At 39.6% G+C, this 24732-nt stretch overlaps 2 protein-coding genes across 7 annotated transcripts; one reads left to right on the top strand and one right to left on the bottom strand.

Moving 5' to 3' along the window:
• Positions 1–11938: 11938 nt before the first annotated feature.
• On the top strand, positions 11939–16843 carry LOC135620237 (two-component response regulator ORR26-like). 4 transcript variants are annotated; one of them, XM_065123026.1, is made up of 6 exons: positions 11939–12209; positions 14160–14312; positions 14441–14830; positions 15008–15084; positions 15878–16084; positions 16181–16843. In XM_065123026.1, exons 1-6 carry the CDS (start codon positions 12077–12079, stop codon positions 16841–16843), a joined length of 1623 nt encoding a protein of 540 aa, XP_064979098.1. In that variant the 5' UTR covers positions 11939–12076. The 4 variants fall into 4 exon arrangements, with proteins under 4 accessions (XP_064979098.1, XP_064979096.1, XP_064979099.1 ...); XM_065123024.1 differs by having other exon boundaries at positions 11942–12209; positions 15878–16843; XM_065123025.1 differs by having other exon boundaries at positions 11943–12206; positions 15878–16843.
• On the bottom strand, positions 14312–21793 carry LOC135620236 (glycosyltransferase family 92 protein Os08g0121900-like). 3 transcript variants are annotated; one of them, XM_065123023.1, is made up of 6 exons: positions 21324–21793; positions 19271–21059; positions 19148–19206; positions 16559–17003; positions 16024–16469; positions 14312–14806 (listed from the first exon to the last, which is right to left on the bottom strand). In XM_065123023.1, exons 1-2 carry the CDS (start codon positions 21478–21480, stop codon positions 19447–19449), a joined length of 1770 nt encoding a protein of 589 aa, XP_064979095.1. In that variant the 5' UTR covers positions 21481–21793; the 3' UTR covers positions 14312–14806; positions 16024–16469; positions 16559–17003; positions 19148–19206; positions 19271–19446. The 3 variants fall into 3 exon arrangements, with proteins under 3 accessions (XP_064979095.1, XP_064979094.1, XP_064979093.1); XM_065123022.1 differs by having other exon boundaries at positions 16559–16916; XM_065123021.1 differs by lacking the exon at positions 16559–17003 and having other exon boundaries at positions 16024–16109.
• Positions 21794–24732: the final 2939 nt, after the last annotated feature.

The following is a 24732-nucleotide window of genomic DNA, read 5'->3' as shown; positions in this document are numbered from 1 at the left end:
CTCAAAATTGCAAGTTTAATTTCCCACCACCAAGTATTATTTGTACACATCAATGGCAAGCTAAAATGCAGCAGGAAACATTCCATCCAAGTGTACTGAGGTGGTGGGGTGGACTTTGTGAAGAGAGAGAGAGAGAGAGAGAGAGAGAGAGAGACCCCATCGCCATCGCTATCACCATCACCGTCGCCATCGCCATCTCCATCCCCTTTTCATGGTGCTTAACTAGCTTGTGCCGTTTGACAAGAAGCAAGCAGGGAGGCAGTGCCACCTTTTGCTTGCTTTCTCCTCTTTCAGGGGACCTGCTTTTGTCATCGAAACAGGGGGTTGTCACTGCTGAGGCCGTCTTCCATCATGCATCACATTGCACATCGCACATCGCACATCGCACATCGCACATTGCAGTGCTTGGGAGTTTGGAAGGATGCGAGTGGGGTCCCGAGGATTTGCTCTGCCTCTGCCCCATGGCTTCCACTTTTGCCTCATTCCCCCCTCCCAGCTGCTGGTGCTGCTGCTGCTGCTGCTCCTCCTCTAGTCTTTTGCCTGCCCAACGGAAGGGGAATGAATGAATGGGGTTAGCGCCGTGCCTTGCCTTTCCTGCCCCCAGTTCCTTGGGTGTTCTTGCCTCCCTAGATTTGGAGATGGGGAAGACCTCTCTCTATGGAGACTACCAGTCGTATATTGTAGCTACAATTTTGTTTACACATGATCACGTGATCTTGTGCATACTATCATGAAAGTCTTTAGAGGACCAAAGATGGCTAGAAATCCTTGTCATTAGTAATGAACTTAAGAGGACCAAAGATGGCTAGAATTCCTTGTCATTAGTAATGAACTTACAAAGATTTGATGACTATCAATGTGGTAAATAGTAGCCTCACGTTCTCCACATGCTGCTGGGCAATTAAAAGACATGACTTTATTGGTAGGGATAGCAACTTTATTCCATGCCCATATGTTTCACCAATATCTGAACCCTGACCAACCTCATTGGGTCTAAACCCTAATCTAAACCCGACTAAAGTACCTGTTTTTCTATCTAACCCCGGTTTAAGTGGCTCGTACAACATCTGAATGACGACAAGTAGGATACTCGTGAATTTTCTTCTACTAGTGTTGTGAAAATTCCGAGAGGATAAACTGAGCCTCGACAAGCCGCTAATCCATCCCGACGAATGTGACCCTCCAATGGTAATAGAGAAGGAGAGAAGATCGAGAGAGAATGAGATAGGGTCTAACCCTACTACTCCAAGAGGACAAGAGTCCTAAAGCACTTAGGATCAAGGAAATATTCTCTAAATCATTTTTTATCTAAAAAATATCTTTCGTTACGATCGGTGCTAACATGATCGTTCTGATATTTTGTCGTCATCTTGCATCGAATTCCACATGTCAAGATTACGTGGGATGAACAATTTTGTCTCTATCAGCCAGAAACCAAATATGTCTAACTACATAGTACCTCGATTCAAACCTGAATCAGGTACCTACTTTTCTACTCAATTTGTCTGTCTCAAACCAAATTAAAGAGTACTGAAACCAATTTAAATGGTTGGAGATACTAAAGACAATGCTGCTGCCATCCCTATCTATAGCATTTGCTCTAGTAAAGTAACAAAACAAGAAATACATATTTTTACGATAGAATATTAACCGGAAAGGCTTAGGTCGAACTCGATGCATGCAAAAACAATCATAGGTCTTCTCTCTTATAGAGGATCTCAAATGGTTTTCATCCATGGCAGTTGAACTCATCTGAAGTTAAAGGCAAATAAATTCAGTACCAAAACTCTTAATTATCAAGTTTTTCTTGGTTTCTTCCAAGGGAACAGGGAACTTAGCATTGGCATGGCACACTACACAAATGAGATTAAGTTTCATCTGAAATTACTGAAAAGGATAATATTTAAATAAAGAAAGCAGAATAGACAGCAAATAATGGGTTGAATTTTAAATGCTTTCTAGAGTTAAAACTAATATGCAAACTTTCATAGTAAGTACTTAACAAAATACTACATGAAAGTATAATTTATGAGATAGAAGGGATCCTTGATGTAGGTAACTAGCCAATCAGATCTAATCAAGAACAATGCCAAACATATAAAGAGCAACAAGTACTGTACAATGTGGATCCAACTAAATAGATTAATTTTATAGGAGACAATAATAGGAAAGCATGGAGAACACATAACAAGAAGAGATGTATGGTTGGCTGGTCATGTTGATGAAAGATTGATACAGAAAAAGAACACTTAGAACAAGTTTAACTGCTCGAAGAACAGGTGCTACTTCTGTTGATGGACCAAAGCATCCAATTGGAAGTCCTATATGTAAATACAAAAATGCTGGGTACATCTGTTGATGCATGGTGAGGTTCATATCATCAACCAATGCTAGCCTTTGCATTTAGTAACATAAAAGTACACAATGCATATCCAAAAGCAAATCAGTTAGATTTTCAAAAGAAATTGAATTCAGCACAATTATAGTGCAGTATACTAATTCTAATGACTGTCATTGAATCAAAATCATATCCTTAGATGTTTATCCTTAGATTCTAATACAGTATTCTTAGGTCTCTCTCTCTCTCTCTCTCTCTCCTAATGTCACTAATGCTAATTCTTTCATCCTTCTAGTCTCTGTCTTTGAATATATAAATGATAAAATGGAATTAAATGGAGTCCTAAATGAAGTCAACTATCTTGAAGGAGCCTTCAACTAGTTACTGTGAAATCTTCTCAATTGTAGTTCTTACGAAGAGCACAAAAATGCAAAGGATGATGATCCCATGGTTCTAAGGCACTACAAGAGACTGTACAAACAATGCTAAAGGAATTATATCATGTGCAGTGACTTATATTAATAAATAAAACCTACACAAGTTATCATCTTATTCATCTATTGTAGTATGCCATTTGAAACACAAACCCTAGAAATTTGACATTCAATTCATCTTTTCAATGACCAGATAAGTACGGGATAAAGATCAAGCAAATGTCACAAAGGATTCCTAGAAATCGTTGAGTGTTAATCGCCAAAGAGAAGAAAAGATACGATTATGGCAAACGAGAGGTTCTACAAGGCAACCATCAAGCCCTAACCTTACCATTGGTTTCCGGAAGCGGCAAAGAAGTCCGGGGGTCTCCCCTCATCACCCCACTCTGCTCGTCCGTCAAGAACCCCTCTTTCTCGCCGACGCAATCTTCCCCAACAAATCTTAAACGAGGAACAGGTGGAAAACGCACCTCAAATCCATGCCTCAAACAAGATCCGCCGTCCATGAAAAGAACAAGATAGGAGGCGAGGAAAGACGCGCTGGTCTCTTCGCTGTTGCTCGAAACGGGAGTCGAGGTTTGATAGGGAAGTGCTTCTGGAATGGGAGTACACGTCAGCGCAAGCAGTGGACCCGTAGAGAATGATGCAGTAGCCGACTCACACGTGGCACACTTATTTTAATTTCTTAAAATTAATTCCTTAGGAAAATCCCTATTATTTAAAAAAATAAAATAATCTGCGAGAAATTTGAAATACAAAACATTTTGCAAAAAAAAAAAAAGAACATAAATTTTCTTTTCCAAGAATTCATTATTGTCATATCATCACAATATCTGAATTGATATTATTTAGATTATATAATATTTTATTCTATTGCACTGTTATTTTGTTGCTAGAGAAGGAATATAATTAGCTTAATATATATATTTTCCGCCTGATCATTTTAAGTAACAGACTTGGGTATAATATCCAGAATTCTTTTTTCAGCTTGATCTTTAGTTTCATCAAAATATGTAGAAGGGTTGTGATCTGTTGGAAACTTTGGCTGTGTTCAATATGGAAATCTTTAGATTTTATGCAAGACATTTGATTTATTACATCCATACTTATGCTTTGAAAATTTTGACTTGTATCTCTTTATTTTTGTACATTTCTTAGGATTTTTTTTATTTATCAAAATATAAGTAAGATGACTCTTACTCTTTTTTTTTTTTTTCCTTTGTGATATTATCTAATTAGATAAGATATATTATAAATATAATTAGATTCTATTTACAATATTAACCAATAGAAAAGAAATCTAATTATGATAGGATTCCTTACGAGATATCTCGATGTAATGGATTACGAGACTTGGGTATAATATCTAAGTACAAGACCTCTTAAAAATTAATAGGAAGATATGAAGATAAAAAGAAATAGGAATTAGTGATATTATTAAGGGATTAGAGATCTTCTCTCATCTTCTTTTGTCCTGATCGATATAATTGTAACTTTTAGATTGATGATGATGTGTCCGTAATTAAAAAAAAAATTAAATAATATCAAAAGATACATATCATATATTTAATCTATTATAATTTGATTTCAGATTTTCACATTAAATTTTTTTTACAACATAGGGATGATTTCTATGCTTCCATCACAATCTATCTTGGCTGCTCGTTGAGACTGTTGTTCTTCACTCCACATTGACTACTCTTTAGACTGAGAAATATTATGGTCAATGCAACCTAAATTCCAAGCTCTGAGCATTTATCTGTCTCATATTTTGCAGAAACATGACACAATTGACAAGCCATACTAATCGGACTAAGCTAATCCATTCTTCACATAGATTACTATGCTGCTGCTTATTACTTCATGAAGTCAATCTTGCTTTACCTCAGCTGCCGCTTCTTCCTCCGTGAAGACGAATCGATCTTTGCCGACCATATGTGGCTTTGTCTGATGCTGTTCTGTGCTTGATTTCTCTTTCTCATATTATGAAACCAGCAAAATTTGAGCCTTTGGGAGGGTCTTCTCATTCATTGCTCAAGACCTTCAACAAAGTGATAGATCTTTGCAGCTGGTGCAGAATCGTTCTTAGAACATCAAGATACATTCTGAACCAAACTATTCTAAGAATTGTTTACTTCATAATTAGTTCATCAGAAATTCCACTTCTCAAACTGATCGTAGTCATTGCAGTACCTCTTAAATGAATGCACGAGTCTCCTCCACTTTATTGGACTGCAACTCTCAGTTCAGTGGCACTCATCGGCTGCGTTTAGCTGTCCGCGTTTCAAGCCCGGGTGGAAACAAGTTAGCTACATAGAGCTTATGTGTCATCCACGTAGAGGAATAGGGGGTATCGATTGATCGATCATGTGTTTTTGATGTGTCAGTCTGGTGGAGTCAGCACGTTGACGTGTGGAGCTGACATGTCGACCAAGTCACTTCTGCCATTTCACATGTGCCACCATTTTTTAGGTTAGCGAGAGCAGGCGGAATCAGGTCAGGAAGTAGAGTCGATGTCTTGATTCGAACGTGGGCGTGCACGGTGAGCCAGCAAGGCCGGGCGCGGTGGTGAACGGTGGAGAATGAGGAGGCACAACGGACTGACGTGGTCGAGCACAGCGATAAGCGATGGAGAACAAGGAGGTGCAATGGGCCAACATGACTAGGCACAGTGATGAGCAAGAAGCAATGGGCCAACATGAGTAGGCGCGGTGATGAGCAAGAAGCAACGGGCCAGCACGATTAGGCGCGACAGCAAGCAAGGCACATGATCAGGCGTGGGCACATGCCATGCACAGCTCCTCCTTTGATAGGCAGGAGAATCCTAGCAGGTCTAGCTTGATCTGATCTGTCAACCGATCATGCATAATACTTGTCTATCATGAGGTTGACGCGGCACAATTATCATGTGTCATGTGCCTTTGGTGTACCGATCTTCCGGACGATATAAATGACCATCACATCCGTGGATCGCGTTATGCGTCCTTGAGCTCTCTAACTGATGTCGTATGTCTCACCCTCTTTGAGACACTAGGGAGCCAAATGAGCATATGGGTAGCGGAATCATCACCCTCGACCCTTGTAAATAGGAACCCTTAGTCATTGTTACTCGTCGCTCCTACTTATAGCTCAAACATCATTGGATAACCAACTTGAACCTCCTCTTTTAACAAACTCAAGGTCCTTAATATCCTCTTCTTTCTCTTTGAGTGACTTAGATTCGAATAGGTAATCGAATTTGTCACCACCTTTGGTGTTGGTGGTTGAAAATTTGGACTCAGAGAAAGACGAGTCAATCGCTCCAATAAAGACTAAACCCTTCGAAGGCAAATCCATCATACAGTATGGCTCCACTTTTGATGGTGGAGTCCTTCGACTCTAATTTATTGGTATTGACCTTTTAACCTTGTGACTAACCTTTTGTATCATATCATATGTTTTGCACAAGTACTAATGTAATGAAGGCAAGACTTCACTCCTTTCTATCATTTTCTTATTAAGGCTTTTAGTTTTAAGAAGTTTTCACCCAAACATATGGTGCCAAATTCCTAATGCTTTCTTGTGATATTTGTCAAGAAATGTTAAGGATATGCATTTTCCCAACGCTAACCCTCCTACTGTACTACTATAGAATGTGATTCAGGGGCTTGGTTTACTTCCTCTTTGTCTAACCCGATTGTAGGGTTGCTAATGCTCTAACTTTTGTAAGGTTGGAAGAAGAGGTTCTTTTTGTTTCTTCTAGGAATAGTTGGCTAATGGACTTGGATTGATCTATTTGTAAATTTTTCAATGTCACCTCGAAATTGCATGAGTCGAAAAATGATCAATTTTGTTGATTATCTCTAGCCCCATTCGAGTCCACTATCATCCTCCAAATGAGCAAGCAGTAACTTATTAATGTGGGACTAAGCTCGGCTCCTTAAGGTAAGCAGATGGAGTTTTACTTTTAAGGCTTTGCTTGGGCTGTCTAACCTTCAGCTTACTTTTGCATATATGAATCTTCAAGAGGACATCCTAGCAATAACTTCTCGTTATTGGGGAGGACGCATGAAGGTAGTAGTCAGGGTTCGAGTCACAAAAATAGTTTATTTAAATATTTAAATATAAGGTTGTATATATTAACCCTCCCAAAATCTTGCATTGGCAGGAGTTTTGTGACCCGAGTATGTCAATTTTTTTTGTTTCCAAGGGAGAAGATACCTACAAGATTCATTTCTCTCAAATTTGCACGAATACCTCTGTATGGGAGGTATTGAGTGATGTGAAGTCCTATCGATGAGGCATTTGGTCACTCCTTTGTCTATCATTTCGTGATCTTTCCATTGGGGTTTGTTGCTGAGACATTTTCTCCTTCACTATTTTTTTTTTTGCTTGACCTTTCTTTTTCCAACAATCACATACTCAGGCTACAATGTAGCGGTTTGCCTTTTGCATAAGCTCTGAGAAGGTGGTTGAAGGCTAAGTGATAACTTTGTAAAACAATCACGATGGCTAAAGCCTATTGATGTATGGCATTAATATGGACAGATGGAGTTGGGTTAGCAACTAGGCTAACTCATCATTAAACCTCCTTGTATAGCTCTCCAAGAATTTCTTTTCCTCCTATCTAATGGTAAGGAGGGAAGTAGTGGGCTTCTTCTTCGAGAGTCGATAGCTAATAAAGTTAAACTCAAACTCTCTAACTAATTGCCTAAAGGAAGAATTGACTCTAGAGAGAGCTTAGTAAACCATTCACGTGCAACTACCCTTAAGGGGAAATTTTAGCACATGAGTAAGTCTGTCATTGAAATATAAAGGCTATGATGTGCTTTCAAGGGTCAAACTTTCTATCTTACACATCGAGCAATAGGAGTCAGATACCTTGAGGGATTGGCTCCTAGTTGATGCCTCTTGTAAAAGAGATCACAAGTATGACTCTACTTATGGCTATTTTCCCTTCTTTATTACCTTCTAGATATCTTCGGGCTACTGGTCCATCTTATCAAGATGGTCTTAGAACTCGATTGGGAGGTCGATCAATTGGGCGATCGGCTCATTGGAAATATTTGGGACTTGTGTTGGAATAGGAATTTGAGTCGGGGGAGGAGAATACACTTCTTGTAGCACGCTGAAGCATGAGTAAGACTCGACTACCAAGCTCAAGATAGAAATGGGTGGTGGAATACATGTAGGGAATGGTAAAGTGAATGAAGCGAGCGGTGCTCGTTGAAAACTTGTACTTACTAGACTAGAGTATTGAAAACTTCAGTGGGGATAATCATTGTAGGTTGAGTCGATAGTTGATAGTTGGTGTGGAGGTGATTAAAGGAAAAAGATTCAGTTCTAATATTTGAGGTGGTGGATTTAGATCGGTCGAAACTCCCGATTGACTCAAATTACTTGAGATCGAGGGATTCAGCAAAGAGGCATTCGGAGCAGTTGGACTCAAGTTCATTAAAGGGTTTTTGCTCCTCAGGATTTGGTCAACTCAGACTCATCAAATTTTTCTAAAACATGATTGGCCCTCCGAGCACTAATATGATTGAGTAGATTTTGATTGTCCAATTTGGAAGCCGAATCAGATCCAACTTGATTTATCTCCAAACCGTTCTGTAGTAAAAATCTTATTATGTCGGGCATTCAAATCGTGTAAAATTATATTGGGACGTTCCTGACAAATATCCCTCCGAAACTAACTGAACTAGTCAAATTAACTGAGATAAAAACGATCATTTTGAAACCATTATTTCCGCCCATTACTCGATTCGTGCAGCGATGTAAAGTTCAGTAGTAACTGTCGTCATCATATGCTGAGCTTAGGATTACGTGTTTCTATCCACATTACACTCATTAAGTAATTGGTCATTTCAATCAAGTAGTAGCAAGTGGCGGCTGATCGAGCACTGGTCCACGCAGGCTAGTCAGCTACGTGGAGCTAACGTGTTCTCCACATGGAATAGGGGTGTCAGCTGGTCGACCATGTGATCGGGTGGAGCCACGTGTAGAGCTGATGTGTTGGCCATGTCACTTGTGCCATGTAATCACAGGATCTCATTGGAGCAGTGCTCGGCTGTTCATATTCCTTTTCGTGAAGGTATTTTAAGTTGATTGTGACAACAGATGTGTTGGGAGGAAAGAATCTGATGGTAAAAGAATCAGCAGTCTTTCAAACCTGGCTTCCACTTTGTTCCTTCTATTTCATGGTTCACTCTCACTGGAATCACAAGCCCAGTCAAACTGTTCTGTAATGGATTTATCCTGGAGAGCAGGAGGGTGCTGTCTTTTTGCCCAACCTTTTTTTTTGTGCATATTCTGCTGGAGTTTTGAACCTGTTCTGTTCTATGAGCCTCACCAGTATATCAAGCTCTTTGATCTTAGAGGAAAAAGCTTTGTAGCATTTGGAGAAGACAATTGTCAGGTTTGTTCTACGAAGACTGAGATCCAGTAAATCAAGTCCCTAACATTGATTTCAGAAGACAATTGTCAGTAACCAAAGAAGAAAGAGGATCACAAATTTCCAGATTGAGCCATTTAATATAGACTTCCAACCTTTCTAGCCTATCTTTCCAAGCCATTGTCATCACAAATTTAGATGGCATCCATATATCCATCCCCATCCTCAAAACTAAAGAGAGAAGGCTTTGGTATTGCTTATGGTTTGGCAAAGGAATAAACCATTCAATCACTTCCTCACCACTTCCAAAAGTTGTGCATTCCCATGTGGAAGTAAGTACCAAATGAGCAAAGTGAAGTATTCCAGCTTTGGATTATTTAAAACCATCTATGCCTTTCAGATAAGAAACATGATTTCTCCTCCTCAGTCCCATTTGCCAAACATCTCTTTACAGCCCCCCTCTATTTTAATCAAAGAATACTGGTAGTGGACATTTCCTTTCTCCTCCCACATTCAAAGGGCTACAACTTTAGCACCTTGAGGATTGAACACATCATGCTGCAACCCTTTTATCTGATTGCTCATTAGATTAGAATGGAATAATGCTGCAATCCTTTTTATCTGATTGCTCATAGAATCAATCTTAGTGTGGATAGTTAATTGTTGAAATGCTTAATGGCTGAACATCTAATTCTGTATTTGACATGACTCCACAGAGAAGGGAAAAGGATTGAAGCAGCAAATCCATGCTCAAGTGGCTCAAAGAAAAGATGGTCGAGGATGATTGAGATTAACAGGAGGAGATAAATTGGAATCCACTCATCTCATTGGCTACAAAGCTTGGTGGATTTTGTACTCCTTTGTTGGCCTCTTACTGTCTGATTTGTCTCTCCACCTACATGCATAAACAATCATCAGATAAAAGCTATGCCCCTAACTTCATCCATCAATCAAATGCAGTGAATTATGAGAGAATCCATCAACTAATGGTTGTAAGTGCTGATTTAACAAATGTGCATTCTTTTCTCCCCACTTCAAGTTTTCTTTTCGAAGGTCTTCAATAGGAACACTCTCCAAGTGGGTTCCAAATTCTCTATAAGTATTTTATAAGGAGCACAAGTCATTTGTAGAAGTATGATATCTTCCTTTCAAACACTTTATACTTTCAACCGAGTTCTAGACAATAAGATTTATAATAGTGGCAATAGGATTTGAATAATTAGAGTCTTTTTGATTAATTAATAGGAGAATAAACTCAATAGTTCCTATCGATACGAGGAAGGAACCACGTATGTCATATTAGAAGGCGGACTTCAATAACTAATGTAAATTTTATATGAAAGTTTATAAATAAAAGTATGATAAACGCTTCGTCGATAGTCATTCATCAAAATTTCAAATTTAAAATTCTAATCTCTCGCCTATATTTTAATTTATAAAACTATTAAGTCATATATATATATATAATGATCATTACTACCCTAAGTTAATGAGACTTATAATTTAATTCAACTTTGATCTTAAGATTAACTATTGATTAATCTAGTTAATTTTAATCAACTCTATGGAATTTAATTTTGGTTCAAAAGAAGCTGACAACCAAAATCCATTTGAATGACCATCAAGACTTTCCCTCGATGACAAGCTTTTAAGCTTTGCATCATGGAAATGATAATGGACATGCTTTATGTCCCCACCCAGAGAAGGAATTAGAATGGAAAGAAGTGCCACCCACAATGATAAGATGTGCAGCATCAACTCACAGCATCCAACACTGAGCATAGGCTGCTTTGCTAGGGTTGTAGCTACTAATATTTGTCCACAGGAGATTTGCCACCATAACTTGCTTATCATTTGATGCATGACATTATACACCCTATTCATTATAGTACACTTTAGCTTATACCTCTCAAGAATTTTTATCATCCCTATTATGGTTTCTGAAAGAAATATACACTAAAGTCAATGACACCTTCTCACTCTAAAGAAGAAAAAAAAAATTGTTTTATTGCACATCTTTAATCATAAGAACAAATATACATCTCTAATCATCTTTTCAGCACAATATCCTATAAGTTGTTTGTCATATACAAGTACCTTTTTTATTTTTATCAGTTTGATGTAGCAAAATGCAACTGTGTCTGTTTCTTTTTCTTTTTTTTTTCACATATGAATTTATGTAAATGAAGAATACCATATTTGTCATTATAAATTTTAATATCCAAATATTAAGATCATTCACTTCTAACCTTGTTTAGCATTAGTTTGTTTGGGTTAAATAAACAAATAGATATATATATAGTATTAGATACCTAAAATGCCCTCAATATCTTAGCATCATAATGTTTTTAGAACTAATGCATGCTGCAATTTCAACTAATAGCTCATTTGTTGTATCTATTTATGATGACTTCTATGCTATATCTATATATATATATATATATATATATATATATATATATATATATATATATATATATATATATATATATATATATATATATATATATATATATACACTTAGAGGGATAAGATGGTATATATTCATTAGAAAATTCTATGCTAAGACTTGGAACAATCCTTACTTAAAAAGGAAGCCGAAAAATCGACATCATTCGATGGGTTTTATTTTCTTATTGATCTTAAGCTAATCAAATAAAAGGACAAATGCAATTTGGTGTTGACATTGTTGTCTTACCCAATAATTATCCACTTAATCAAAGGTTCCACCCCTCCTATAAGCCAATATATAATGATGCAAAAGGGGGAAAAAGAACCAAAAGTGGTGTAGTGGGCATTATAAATGTTAACACTTGCAGTGAGTGGCAGTTAACTGACGAGGCGCCAATATTCGTTACAAAAGGCTTCCCCCCTTTTGAGCCCTCTTTGACACCGAACTCTGCCCCCACCCTCCCTCTTCCCAACCCGAGAATGGGGAACCCATTGCCCTCCTCCAGAGCAGCCGAAGCCTTCCCGGCCGGCCTTCGGGTTCTGATCGTCGATGATGATCCCACCTGGTTGAAGATCCTGGAGAAGATGCTCAGGAAGTGCTCCTACCAAGGTCGTTTGCTGTTTGCCCCGATCGGTTGCGAGGGGAGGGGCCGTTCTTCTTCTTCTCCGTGTTTCCTCTCTGCTTTTTTGTGCTCGATAGAGATTTTGGTGTGCAGCTATGGTGTTTGTAGTTAGTTCTCTTTGGTAGCGCCGCAAACTAGCTCCTCGGCTTGATTTGCTAGACCAACAGATTTGAGCGGCTCGTCACTCTTGCTAGCTTATCTAACAAGAGATACAAAATTTGTGTGATAATGTGATCGAGTGTTAATTTAGTTTTGTTCTTTGTGGTGAGATCGCAATTAGGTATCCAAAGTGTTGGGGTTGGCAAGTATTTTGGGATTTCTGGAGTCAAATGTTCTACGAGGATAAGGAATCATAGTATGAAAAACTCCTCAGGAAATCCTAAAAATCAGGATTCGACTTTCTATAAATCCTAAAAATCAGGTTTCTCTTTAGGGTGTCTCGAGGGTCGAGGGAAAATGTGTGAATTCTTCGAGATCTATGTGAGAGGATGTACATAGACATTTGTGCTTAGGCGGAGATAACTCAGATTTCTCTGTTGATTTAGGTAAAAAAAGTGTTGAATTACGTAAATCTTCTTTCTAGTATGTTTTTGGTTATTGATCTCTAAAATTTTTCTTTTCATTTCGAGTTATTCTCTCCCTCTTTTAACAGGAAGGAGGCTGCTAAATATCTGTGATTTAATTACGTTAAGTTTCACATTGATATATAGATACATATAAGGAGCTTCTTCTTTCACTTCCAAGCGATTAACGTGATCATTTGGGAAAGCATTTTGCTTCTAATTGTTTTTCATTGGATTTTGTGTTTAGTGGGTTTAGTTTATTTGGTAACTTGAAAGAAAAGCTTTTACTGTTCCATATACTACTGTAATTACACACACATATATGTCTGAAGGTTCCATGCTTGCTGGAGATTTTTTGATCCCAAAGGTTTTGTGGAGGAGTTGAAGCATCTCACTAAAACTAAAATACTATAAGCTTGTACTTGATTTGGACCATGATATGTTCCCTTTCCACAAAGCTTGTTACAGTGATCTCCATGTCACTAGGCCTCTTCACTTGAAGTTTCTTCAGGAGCTTCTTAGCTCTGAAGTCACTCCATGGCAACCATATGATTTATCATTTTCGTCAGAAATGGAAAATTATGGTCAGCATTACATAGCGATTTAAGGTCTGTCATCATAATACCAAATCATGACATTTTATAAACAAGACAAAAAAATATGTTAATTTTGTTCTGCATCTTACTTTCCCCATGAACAGATTTGGTCATGCATTACTGAGGCTGCTTACCAGGTGCAATCATTTTTGTTGACATGATTAAGGGTAATGGTAAAAATATATATATATTAATTTTGAGTACCCTCTGAATCATGATACTTTTGACTTTTGAGAAGGTATAATGATTTTCTCGATTGAATTTTTTCTTGTAAGCTAAATTCATTCTGCAAAACCTTTAAACCATGGTAAAAAGTATTCATCATGAGACTCCTAAGAAAGTATACTGACTTTTTGTTATTGAGCTTCTGCTGTGAGCTAAATTTATCTTGCAAAACCACCAAAATCATGATGTGCCAGTTGTGATGGCTTTTTATTATTGTGTTCATTATAGATATAATAAGAGCAATTGGTTTAACATATCATCCTGTATGAATTTGCAAATTCACTAGATTACTAAGTTAGAAATTACAACCATTATTAGGAGACAGTTTCTTGCTTGACATAGAAATAACATCTCCTGCAAAAAATCATTGGATCTAAACCTGATGTGTCGTTTGTGTCTGAAACTTGTTCCTAGTTTATACTTAAATCTCTACCTTGTCTTCACTAAAAAGTGTTGATGCTTCATTTCTTTTATGATATTTTCTTTATTGCCTATGTAAATGCAGTATATTCTTAAATGGTGACAATGCTTAAAATGAATGGTGCAATTTTTACAGTTACCACATGCAGTTTAGCAACAGATGCTCTGCACATACTTCGTGAAAGGAAAGCTAGATTTGACATTGTAATTAGTGATGTCAATATGCCCGATATGGATGGTTTCAAGCTTCTTGAGCATGTTGGACTTGAAATGGATCTGCCTGTCATAAGTTAGCTATCCATATCCAAATCCTTTATCATTCTAACATTAACAAATGAAATCCCATACCATCAATTTTTCCTTTTTCTCGCATAAGCCATAAGCATTGCTTATGTCCATGTTCTATAATTTTTGCAGTGATGTCCATAGATGGGGAGACAAGCAGGGTAATGAAAGGTGTTCAACATGGTGCTTGTGATTACCTTCTTAAACCCGTGAGAATGAAGGAGCTAAGGAATATATGGCAGCATGTTTACAGAAAGAAAATGCAGGAGTTGAAAGAAGTAGAAACTCACAGTATCGATGAGGTCATCAACATCTTAAGAAATGGATCCGAAGATATTGAAGACAGACATCTGATAGATGAAACTGAGATGAGCTCCATGAGGAAACGGAAGGATGTTGACAACAAAGAGTTTGTTGACCAGGAGCTCAATGATCCTTCCACAGTAAAGAAGGCAAGAGTGGTTTGGTCCGTGGATCTTCATCAGAAGTTTGTAAATGCTGTAGATCAGATTGGATTCGACAGTGAGTATCAGCTACTAGCTGCAGCCATTCTGTATAATCTTTTATTTGCTCATACTATAAAATTATTTTCTCTAGAATTTTAAGATGCTAATGCCTCTTTCTTCCATGATAATTTTTCTTTTTGAGCTATAACTATGATGGTGCTTTCAATTCCATAATTGTCATGTGTTCTGGCAGAAGTTGGTCCAAAGAAAATACTTGACTTGATGAGTGTTCCTGGCCTCACAAGAGAGAATGTCGCAAGCCATCTTCAGGTATGATCTTACTCCATTAGTTTTACTATTCCAAGAGGAGCATAACTAGTTAGCCACAATCAACATTCTTTTAATCTCTGTTTCAATGGCTACATGCTGTGATTACTCAAGGCTTGTAATAAAATGCAATCAACGAAGATAAGGAAGATTGAAAAGGTTGTTGAGAATATTCTTATGTTCTTTGTAGCAGAAAGAACCAGACCTATAACAATCACAAATAATTTGTATAGGTTTATGAACAGAAAGATAGGCTAAAAGAAAATTCTTGAGGAATTTAAATGTATAACGTAGCATTAAGAGAGAGTTGGTGGTGGTGTGAAGAAGCTCAAAAGATTGCCATAATCATTAGTGAGGAGAAATTCAAAAGTATACAACAGGTAAAGAAGTGGTAAAAAGAGTTGTGCGTCTGATAAGATACAAGACTTACGATAGCTTTCATAATAAATTATATATTAAGGATGGTGAAAAGGATTAAGGAAAATATTAGGAACAGCTTTCAAGCATCAGAACTAAAAAGGGGTTGGAAATAGAATGCAGAAAACTTTAAACTAACTAGGTATTTGGTATGTCTTATATGGCTTACATGAGATTTTCAGATTCAGTGCTCACATTACTTTCTCTTTTGAACCGTATTGGATTTCTGATATTTATAGGTCTAGTAGTATGACCATCATTTTCTAAATTACATCATTATCTTCACTAAATACAGTTAGTTTTAAATTCTTTCATTATCTTAAGTTCTATTGTTTATCAGAAGACATGTAGAAGTTCTATTGTTGCATCATTTATGCAGAAGTATCGCCTTTACTTGAGTAGACTACAAAAGCAGAATGGAGGGACTTGTGGTGGAAATATGCAATCTGACCACATAAATAAAACCATCAAAGGAAAATTTGGACTAAAAAGCTCAACAAACGTGCAACAAGATTGGGAGCTTACCAAATATGCATGCACAACTGAGAATTTCCAGACTCATGGGATTGTTGCCAATGCAGCTCATGTGAGTGAAATGAACAGAGTGGCACCTGCACAAGTAATAGCAAGTAAGAAAGCTTTAGTGAATGATGCTCAGTTAGGTCTATTTCTTTCTTTCAAGGGCATGCTGCCAAGCATTAGGGAGAAGGCATGCAAGCCTTTGCATGATGAAAGGCCAGTGATGCAGCTCATGCAGTATCCAGAACAACAAAACTACAGCGTATTGGAAGGCTACTCATGTTTGGCAAATCCTGATCGAGATCATGAGCCCTGTTTTGATTATTTTCCGTCTTCACAACCCTTAGTCACATCAGCCACTTGCACAAATGGTAAGGATATGAAAGATCTCTATGAAGTGAAACCTCTCCAGCCTGCTATGCCTCCAATGGCATGCACGATTGACTCGGTATCTATTCAAGTTAAACATGGACTAGTTAACTTACAAGACACTGGAGCAATTTGTAAACTAGAGGGATCACCAAGCATAGAAGATTGTTACCTTGATGAGACATGCAACCAAGGGTGTTTTCCTCTAACATGTGAGGTCAGTCTTAAAAGTAAGAGCGACTCGGATTCTATGCTTGAGGATTTACATCTGTATTCTGTTCAGAAGCTCAGCTACTTGGAGAATGTGAGTTGTACTGGCACAGAAATATATCAGTACATTGATTCAGTGCCGATTTCTGAAGTCCAACGTATTAACTTGTGCGAGGATTCTGAACCCAGTGGTGAGTACTTATATGACCCGGTGGATTACTCAATTGATGAATACCTTTTTTCATAGTCACTCCCTGCACTTCTCTTCAAACATCTTTACTTGTCAGGAAGGATACTGCCCTTGTATCCATATTTAGTGCCTGTAATGGTGCATTTGCATTGTGGGAATCGGCATGATGGACACTATGGGGACATTGATGTTCATCCACTTATTTTAAGGATGTACTCTGGGCAGAAGTATAATAATTTATATTTGAGAAACATGTAAAGGAGGTTAAGTAAACTGATGTTAGACTGTAGCTAAATAATCTTTTCTTATCGCTCAAGCCCCTGACATTGATAATAAGTCCATCATCATTCTGCATGTTTGGCATTATGATACACATAAACTGAGTCAAAAAACAATCTCAGCTGCAGAAAAGAGGGGTTGCACATCTTTACATTTACTTTTAGTCTGTTCTGTTCTCCGGCATGTCTAGTTGTGAAACATTTTTTCTCAACTTAGTTCCATATATTTCCAGGAAAATACGGCGATTGTCTTCTTCTTCACTACTTTGAGTTTGGCTCCTTTTTGTCATCTTAGGTCTGTGACATTTCATTTCATGCATGGATGCAATTACTGAAACAGCTACTAACATAAAAGAAACATAAGAAGCTCGATTCTGCATGGTTTCAGTTTTGCAGGTGTCATCTTATTATCTCTGTGTGTACTACTTTTGTAGGTCTTCATGACATAAAAGTTAAAGAAATCTGTGTTTTATGTTAAGTATGTGAAATTTATTTTATTTTTTGAAAATGATAACTGCGATTAAAGTCAAACTGGGTTTACAAATGGACCATATGAGGATCATCCGAAGACCAAAAAAATGGAGAACTTAAAGTTCTCCCAAAATTGGCAAGCCTGTGAGCTACCCCATTTGTGACCCGAGAAATATAGACCACATCAACAACATGAAGATGTAAGCAAAGGTACGAAATATCCACCAAAATTGTTCCTAATTGACTAACTCAAAAGAGTCAGTTTTGACACATATATTGTATGGTTGGAGTTCTGCAGCTTTCTTAGCAAACATGTTTGATTCTGCTGATATGGAGACTTGTTGCTTGGTTTATCTTCTTAGGTTTTATTGATCAGATATCTGCTCGCAATGCAGAAACAAATTCTTCTTTCTAAGATACTTTGGTGACAAAAAAAATGTACGGACATCACAATGTTACATAAGAGACTAATCGATGTTGTAGGAAAGAAATCTTATTATCTGACTGTTAATGTCATCAGGATGTGAGATACGGACTGTTGATTCAGACCACTGATAGATCAAGATGTGAATTGGTCAATCTGTCCCAAAGCCTTGCTTTTATAGAGCAGCAGAATGTTCCTATACAATTATTAGAGTAACGAAGATAGTCTCTCATATATGATACGTGTGTCACGCAAAAATAATTTCCTTCGTATTGTAGAAGAAAACGCTCCTACAAGTTCAAGGAAAGCTCTGTTGTCCGTGAGTTCTCAATATACCTTAAGTTACAGAACAAACACAATAGTGCTTGTCAAAATGTTCACGTGCACGGAACGGAACATTCCAAACCTCTAATGAATTCGCAGACAATGCTTTCGGCATGTGAGACAGTGTCCACAGCTCAGCCAAGTTGTCCAAACGTCAGGCTCTTCCCCACCCCATCCCTCCCTTGTTGAAGTCCTTAAAGCCATCTCAACCGGATGTGCACCTACCTCCTTGTGTTGCTGATATCTTATATCTTTTATCATCTGTTATCTAATAACATCAAGCAGCAGATGACAGATGATAAAAGAAGATCTAAGAAACCTCCCTTCATTGTAGAGTAAGAAAGGAGATGCAGTTTGACAGCAGGTGTCAACCTAACATTACCAGTTTTCTGAACCATGCTGGTAGTGTTTATTGGCTTTGAATACACACTGGTGGAAAAGAAGATTCAACAAAACCCCTCTTCTGAACCATGGTGGTAGTGTGTATTAATTAGCATGTAGACCAGAATAATAATCATGGAGAAAATGTAAAGGTAAAAAGAGAGGCTGATAAGGTTGACTTTGGCAAAAGGAATATTTCTTAAAGGGAAAACAGTGATCTTTAGCTTCCACTGAAGCACCTACCTCTCTCTCTCTCTCTCTTCAATATTCTTGCTGGACCACATCAAGAAAGGTGCAACATCCTTATCTAGATCACAAGTTAGACTGAATTACGACATCCTTATCTAGATCACAAGTTAGACTGAATTACGCAAACAATAGATCCTAATAAGCATGGATGCAAGTGTGTTCTGAAACCATAACAAATAGAGCTCAAACTGACAAGAGAGTAAGAAGATAAACAAATAGTTAAAAGGAACTGACCGCTAAGCTTCCATTCGATTCATCCCTTGTATCATTGCAAGGCGCTGTATTGTCTCCATCTACAAAAGAATAATTGTCTCATCTATAGTTAGAAGTAGGAAGAAAAAACAAATTAAGACTCACCTTCAACAATTTTGCCAAAAGCCTCTTTTCCCCCTTGTTTCTCATCATCTACCGTCTCTGTGTCAAAGCGAAGAATCAAATCAAATTCTTCCCCCTTCTGCCATGGGAGAAGACTCATCAACCTTCGACAATTGGCCAAAACCCTCTTTTCCCCCTTGTTTCTCATCATCTACCTTCTATGTATCAAAGTGATGAATCAAATCAAATTCTTCCCCCTTCTGCCATGGGAGAAGGCCAGTTCGTGGATTGGCGAAAGCCACAGAAACCCAATCCTTGAGTCCTGTGTCATGAACCTCACAAAATCTGCTTGGCCAATCCGATGGCTCTACTGCCTTTGTTCCCAAACCCGGTGCCCGGTCCTTCGATCCCACATTCTCCTCGATCTGCCAATCCACAACGTAGGTGGCCACCCTCCGATAAAACTTCTCCTTGAACACTTGCCACACTTGGTACTTATAGTGGTTGACCACTATAAGTCCCTTCTCCATGTTCACGTATCTCATCCCATCTTTCAAATGGAAATGGTGCACAACATTGATCAGAGAAGGATTCAGTACCTCCGGACGAACAATCGACTTGTGCCGCTCAGGCGCACTCAGCCTGCATGTGTAGCCCGCCATGACGCCTTCCGATGGCACAGTTCTTCTCCCTGAAGGTCCAAAACTGTGGCATGCTATCCGGAGCTCTCCAATCCGAGGCTTTCTCGAGTAGTTCCGAAGAACATCATGCAGTGTGACGTTCGTAGGAAGGTACAAGAATTCATCTACGTCGATGAATCCGACCCACCGGCAGTGACCTCTGGCACGAAGAGCACAGTGTGCAAAGCCTGCTTCCTGAGTCTTTACCCAGGGCCACAAATGGCGGGTGACATTGTAATCGGAAGACGCGTCCATGGACTCGAGCACCTGCTCTGTGTCATCATCGCTATCGTTATCGTAGATGAACCACCGTTCGACGCCGAGGCGTGAGTGGTAAATGATCCACTCCGGGAGGAACCTGGCTTGGTTGCGCACCATCGTGCACACGCACATGGTGTGCCGGCCCTGCCTTCTGCTCGGCGAGAGGATCTCATGATGAGCAACAGAGGGGAGGGTGACGGCACCGCGGCCCTTGGTCTTGACTGATACCAAGGGAGGATTCAGGACGGCATGGCTGCGGAGGCGGAGGAGGATGCTGTGTGGGGTGGGGCAACGGATGATTTCCTGGGCTGCTGTGAGGACAGGAGAGGTCATGAAGTAGTTGGGCTTCGCGAAGTTCCAGCCGTATACACACTCATAGCGAGATGGGTCGGCGAGGCGGGCGGGACGGAGGTTGAAGCCTTTGGCAAAGACAATGGAGGAGTTGTCATGAGGATCGAGAATGGCGGCGTAGACGAGATGGTCCCATGGCCGTGGTTGGAACAGGGGGAGGTCAGGGGATAGGGAAACAAAGAAGCCACGGGGCGCAAGGGGGCAGCGGACGAAAGAAGGCAGGGGAGACGGGATGGTGGCGGGGAGATGGAATTGGGCAACAGGGGAAGAGGAGGAGGAGGAGGAGGAGGATATGGTGGTGGTGGGATTGCTTGGGGGATAGTACAGGCAAGCAAGGTCCGATCTAGGGAGGGAGCCGGGAAATTGGAGGAAGAGGAGGACTTGATCCGGGAAGGAGATGGCTTCTTCGATACGGACGGAAGGAGGGTTGTCACTGCGATTCTTGGTGGCGGCGAAGGTGAAGAAGGAGTGGTCGGTGGCCATGGCATTGATGGCCGAGTTCTGCCATGTTGGGAGCATCAGCACCGGGCGGAATGACACTGTCCAAATTGAGATCAGAGTTTGAGACTGCTCTATGCATAAATTATTTGCGCATTCGCAGTCAAATCATGACGTTATGTTGGGTTGGAACGATCTGAGAGTATCAAGATAACCTAATCCAAGAAATCACACACGGTTCTTCCACACGCTTAGAGAAGGAAGGAGGTAAGGAAGAGAAACAATGGAGAGCCGATGCAGAGATCATGGATCACAAACCATGATCGTTAGCAAATCAACGAAAGAACGAGTTCCATAAGGGTTACCTCCGAAGATTCGGAAGGTGGAGAAGGCGACAGCGGCGAAGAGGGCGCAGCAGAGGAAGGCGAACAGGAGGAACCACGAGGGCGACGCGGAGGAGCCCCTCGCCCAAGACCGCCCTCCGCCGGCTCTCCTTCGGTGCTTCATGGATGGCCTCATCATTTCCGGCGGTTGCGGCGAAGCTCCAGATCCAAGCCTCCTCCTCCTCTCCTCCCGTTCGCAAAGTGGCTCATGAGAAGACAGCCCGATCGCCACAGGATACCGTTGCAAGTGTCGGCTCCGGAAGCGCTGGTTATGACGAAGAGACGAATCACCCTCGCACGAGAGAGAGAGAGAGAGAGAGCGAGCTATCACTGTTTTCGGGCTATACTGATTAGCTTATGATTACAGAGAGAGAGAGAGAGAGAGAGAGAGACGTATCACTGTGAGACGTATCACTGTCTTCGGGCTCTCCTGCTTTCCTTATGATTAGAGAGATGAGGCATTTTACGTATTTGAAGAGACATGAGCAATGATGGAGGCTGGCTTTTGACATATTACCTCTTATATTTAAAAAAATAAGATGGTTAGAATTTTTATATTTTAAAAAATAATATTAAAAAATTTATATAAAAAATATTTAATCTTAATTCTTCTCACACGTTAACTTCATTGATAAAAAAAATTATATGCTTATTATCACGTATAAAAGAATACGAATAAAAAATATATATAATTTTACTTTTTTAAGTTATTAATTTTTCACTCGCAAACTGATGCTTTCACATAAATCGTTTTCCTCCCCTCCGGTTCTCTTCGCTCCGACTACACTACAAACAATATAAGTGGCGACGTTGGTGGCTCGTAAGGTCAGTTCTCCGATACAAGGTAACTCCATGATATTATGAACTAAGAGACCTCAGTCCTCTTATGTTTTTCTTCACCTATTGCTTTTGTCATCGCTACAGTTGCAGTTTGGCCTCCGACTCCACCAAACCACTCATCATTGTAGAGAATTATAGGAGCAATATCACATGCGCAGTAGAATAACAGAAAACAAAATTTCTCAAATTTTTCATAAATTATGTTCATCGTCATACGAAGATTTATGTGTAAAATTCGTAAAACTAAAAACTACGCGTGAGATGGCTGTGTTACTTAGAGAGATCGTATATCTATGAATCCCTGCAGAACTGTAGGAGATGACGAAGAAGGTCAAACGTCTTTCTCTCTAGAGATGATCCACACAGTAGAGCTACGACGACGCTCCTCAAATTTTCAAGTCTACTATCTGAGAAGGAGAAGGGGAGAGGAGAATAGGAGGTGACAATCAAGAGAAGCTTTAACCTATGAACATTTGGTTCCCTCATATTTATAGAGGCCCCCTGTCAACTTAACCCTAATGGATCATGCCCTATTGGGTATTGGATCTTCATCCAATTACCCAAACCTCTTAGATTAGTAGATCTCTGTCCAATAATCTTTCATTGGCTCTTATTGGATCTTATTCATATGATCCAATAATTTAGTGGCTTATTGGATATCCAATACGATAGGGGCTCAAACCGATATCTCATATCTGAACCTCTACTTGTCGCAATGCATACCATATGTGTGTGACCCTCTAGGCCAAATATCGAGCTAGATGTGAGTCATATCATAACTCTTTCTGATTCAATAGATTATTATCTCCATAATAATTCACGTGACTCATCGATTGCGGATGTACTATGCTACTACGCTGCAATCCCCAAACGATACAGGGGAATCCAATCCATTGGACATATCTATCCTCAGTTACCGTGTACCTATAGTCTCTCATCTATCTAATACCACAGAGATCGTATAGCGAGCATGGTACTGTTAAGCCCATACGGTTTCTCCTCGAGTCTCACTCTAATCGGATTCCCTTGGAGAACTATTTCTCTCTCAATCCGAATGACCTTAGCTAGAGATTTGTCTAAACAAGAACATATGCGATATTCCTCTTATGACACCGAGAGCGGATGATCCTTTATCAACACTCAATAATCCTCGTAAGGTTAGCTGCCACTCCCGATGACCGGTTGTACTAGATCTGAAACTTCCAGGCCTATAAGTTCAGTATCAAAGAATAGAGTACTCATACAAGACATCCTTAGTGTCTTAAGTCTAAGGGCAGATACACCACTAAGGCGATGAAATCATTATCTGACAATAAGGCGTCATCAACTATTCAACATTCCGTGGGCAGATCAATCAATGAACTTATTCTCCAATGAGCACCTGCACTATATCCCTGGTGTCCCCGCACGAACTTGTATAAGACCCATCCATCATATGGATGGGTATACAACATACTAGTTTATCCGGTTATCTTGATATCCCTCTTAAGTAACCTATGATCGGGATTATTTAGGATCCGTGTTTAAGGGTAAATCGATCTCATTATCGTGATCTCATCATGATCCGATTCCCTTGTATATATCTATAGACATCACAATATATTCATGCAACAAGCAATATAAAGTGATAAAATATCAAATAATAATAATAAACAAAAAGACTACATATCAAGTCATATGTCATCACTGATTTGATTGGCTTAGAAAGCACATATGACTAACAGTTATTCCCTTCCAGAAGCCAACAACAGCAAAGCTTAAAAGCAAACAAGAGGACGAGTCTATAGCTACATGAGGTTGCATCGCAGCAACCTCTACAGCCAAAGGGAATAGCTGCTGCATGGCAATGCTCAACACCAATGAGACACATCCCTCCTCAACCTTGTCCTTATCAATAACCAACTAGGCGAGATGACTGAGGACATCAGAATAGAAGACGAAGGCAGCACCATTAGAGGAGCATGCGTCCTCGTCTCCGATGATGATGGTGGCGATGTCGTTGCTCGATGACTCAAAGGAGTACAACGTCATAGCAAGAGAGTCGCCACCACTAGTCTTCCGATTTTTCGTTGGCCTTTTTGCCTTCTTTGTTGGGGAAGACTTCACATGCCAACAACCATAGGGTGTCTCCTCTGCAAGCACACTTCACAGGTGACAAAACCTTCCTCTGACCACTTCCTTCCTTGCAGCCATCAATCGCCCTCCCCTAGCCTCCCCTGACCACATTTGTGCCACCATCCATCTCAATGCCCTGCACTGGGTCGACACTGACGTGCTAGTCATCAACGTCGACCACTGATGGAACGATTAAGAAGACGATCATTGCGTAAGTAGGGTTATGCTTCTATAAACAAGATGGCGGGTGAGCAAGTGTGGCAAACAAGCAGGATCAATAAAGGTGCAACGGGCAAGTAGGTTGGAAAGAGGAGAGAAGGAGAATCGATCGTTGGTATGATATCCGCAATGTAGCCGAAGGGGAGGGAACCGGAGGGGAGGAAAGTAGTTTCTCTGAAAGCCTTCATGCTACGAGCGATAAATTTATATAAGATTA

Source organism: Musa acuminata, chromosome BXJ2-8 (assembly GCF_036884655.1).
Source record: "Musa acuminata AAA Group cultivar baxijiao chromosome BXJ2-8, Cavendish_Baxijiao_AAA, whole genome shotgun sequence".
NCBI classification, from domain to species: Eukaryota; Viridiplantae; Streptophyta; class Magnoliopsida; order Zingiberales; family Musaceae; genus Musa; species Musa acuminata.
Note: the sequence above shows the minus strand (reverse complement) of the source record. Positions and strands in the feature narration are given on the sequence as shown.

Excerpts from the sequence above, each read along its gene's own strand:
- LOC135620237 (XM_065123024.1), top strand. The coding sequence starts at position 12,077 with ATGGGGAACCCATTGCCCTCCTCCAGAGCAGCCGAAGCCTTCCCGGCC. Across the intron at positions 14,831-15,007 it reads AGATCAGATTGGATTCGACA|AAGTTGGTCCAAAGAAAATA; the intron begins GTGAGTATCAGC and ends GTGTTCTGGCAG. Across the intron at positions 15,085-15,877 it reads ATGTCGCAAGCCATCTTCAG|AAGTATCGCCTTTACTTGAG; the intron begins GTATGATCTTAC and ends TCATTTATGCAG.
- LOC135620236 (XM_065123023.1), bottom strand. The coding sequence starts at position 21,480 with ATGATGAGGCCATCCATGAAGCACCGAAGGAGAGCCGGCGGAGGGCGG. Across the intron at positions 21,060-21,323 it reads CACCTTCCGAATCTTCGGAG|TGTCATTCCGCCCGGTGCTG; the intron begins GTAACCCTTATG and ends CAATTTGGACAG.